We start from the raw sequence: 1,605 nt of genomic DNA on the forward strand, positions 1-1,605 counted from the left end.
AAACAATGCGATGTAGCCTTGAATCACTTCCTTTAAAACAAACATGTAAACCTCCAAAATGGTGTAGGCGCTTTGGGTGTATATGTTTACCTTGTAAAAGTGAATATTATATACATTAGGAAAAACATTTACTTGTCTCCCATCATGTCTACACACTGCGCATGCCTCATAGGTTAAACGTTGTATCGAGGCAACGGATAATAATGCGATGATCCCACATAATGCGGGGCTACGCAATGACAGTATTAAAGACAGAGCAAACAGGTCACCAACGTCATCATAACGAGATCGTTACCGACACAGCTACATCATGTTCGTTGTACAGCTTGGTTCGAACCGTCGGAGAAGTACTCCTAATCCTCGCAGCAGTTTGGATGTTGATTTTGGACAATGTCAGGTAACAATGAATCATATAAAAAAAAATCAAAATCGATAAAATACGCAAACGACTTGAGAAACCTGATTTATGAAATGTTTTAAAAAATGGGAGGACGCGTGAGTCTACTCAAAGTGTACACGAGTTTAGAGATTTCCGCCAGCTGGTCATTTTCATTTCAATGTACATATAATGATCGCGTTTTTAAAAATTAATACAATTTAATGCGTAAACCTAATATGTAACGCCACATAATTAATTTTTCTTCTCTTCAAAATTTGCACTACATGATTCAAATCACAGAAATCATAGTTTTTAAAGTAACTATTTGTATATTCAATGTTAGGAAAACATTATCTAGATTGAGAAATCAGCAATTTATGTTGCTGTGTGTGTATGTATGTATGTATGTATGTATGTATGTATGTATGTATGTATGTATGTATGTATGTATGTATGTGTAGTCGTTTATAGTGTTTTGATGGTTGTATGTTTATTGATGTTCATGTCTATACACTGTGTATGTATATGTGTGTAAGCTTATTTATTTATTGTACTTACTATTTATTTATTTATTTATTTATCTTGATTTTCTATAATCTTAGATGCTAAAGTCCAAATCTGCACATGCTGTTCAGGATCCGTTACAAGGTGACTCCAAACCAGCCATGCCGGATCTTAAACTGGACCATTTAACAAAAGAAGAAGTGGCTATACTGAGACAAGTGTTTGAAAAACAAGAAGCCTTTGAAAGAGCAGAGGAAGAAAGAATAAGGTACAAACTGAGTTGTTTATTTTTTTTCAAACCCGTCTCTCTCTCTCTCTCTCTCTCTCTCTCTCTCTCTCTCTCTCTCTCTCTCTCTCTCTCTCTCTCTCTCTCTCTCTCTCTCTCTCTCTCTCTCTCTCTCTCTCTCTCTCTCTCTCTCTCTCTCTCTCTCTCTCTCTGCAGTTATTTGCGTTTTGACCTTTGCTGTTATCCTCGGAACTTATTATGTCATTACATCTAGACCTTCTCTTACTTATTTGCATACACCGTGCAAGGCAGCATAAAATTGAAAGTCATTTTTTTCTGTATAATGTTGTTGTCTGTAATCAAAGCTATATACCGCGTTATGTAGTAGATGTAAAGGGCAGTTTAAAAATGTAAGATTTCATGAAATTATATTTGCATGTACTGTTCAAATATTGACGTTTAAACTGGAGGGTTGGATGGTTCAGCACCTTTATGC

General features: G+C 35.6%; 1 protein-coding gene across 1 annotated transcript in view; it reads left to right on the top strand.

Annotated features, from left to right (window-relative positions):
- The first annotated feature begins 310 nt into the window (after nt 1–310).
- LOC144445173 (regulating synaptic membrane exocytosis protein 2-like) overlaps nt 311–1,605 on the top strand; it is a 46,782-nt gene continuing 45,487 nt past the window's right edge. The window contains exons 1-2 of the mRNA XM_078134707.1: nt 311–397; nt 982–1,151. Coding sequence (XP_077990833.1) covers nt 311–397; nt 982–1,151 — 257 coding nt within the window. The remainder of the gene's footprint in view (nt 398–981; nt 1,152–1,605) is intronic.

The sequence above is a fragment of the Glandiceps talaboti genome, chromosome 14 (assembly GCF_964340395.1).
Source record: "Glandiceps talaboti chromosome 14, keGlaTala1.1, whole genome shotgun sequence".
NCBI classification, from domain to species: Eukaryota; Metazoa; Hemichordata; class Enteropneusta; family Spengelidae; genus Glandiceps; species Glandiceps talaboti.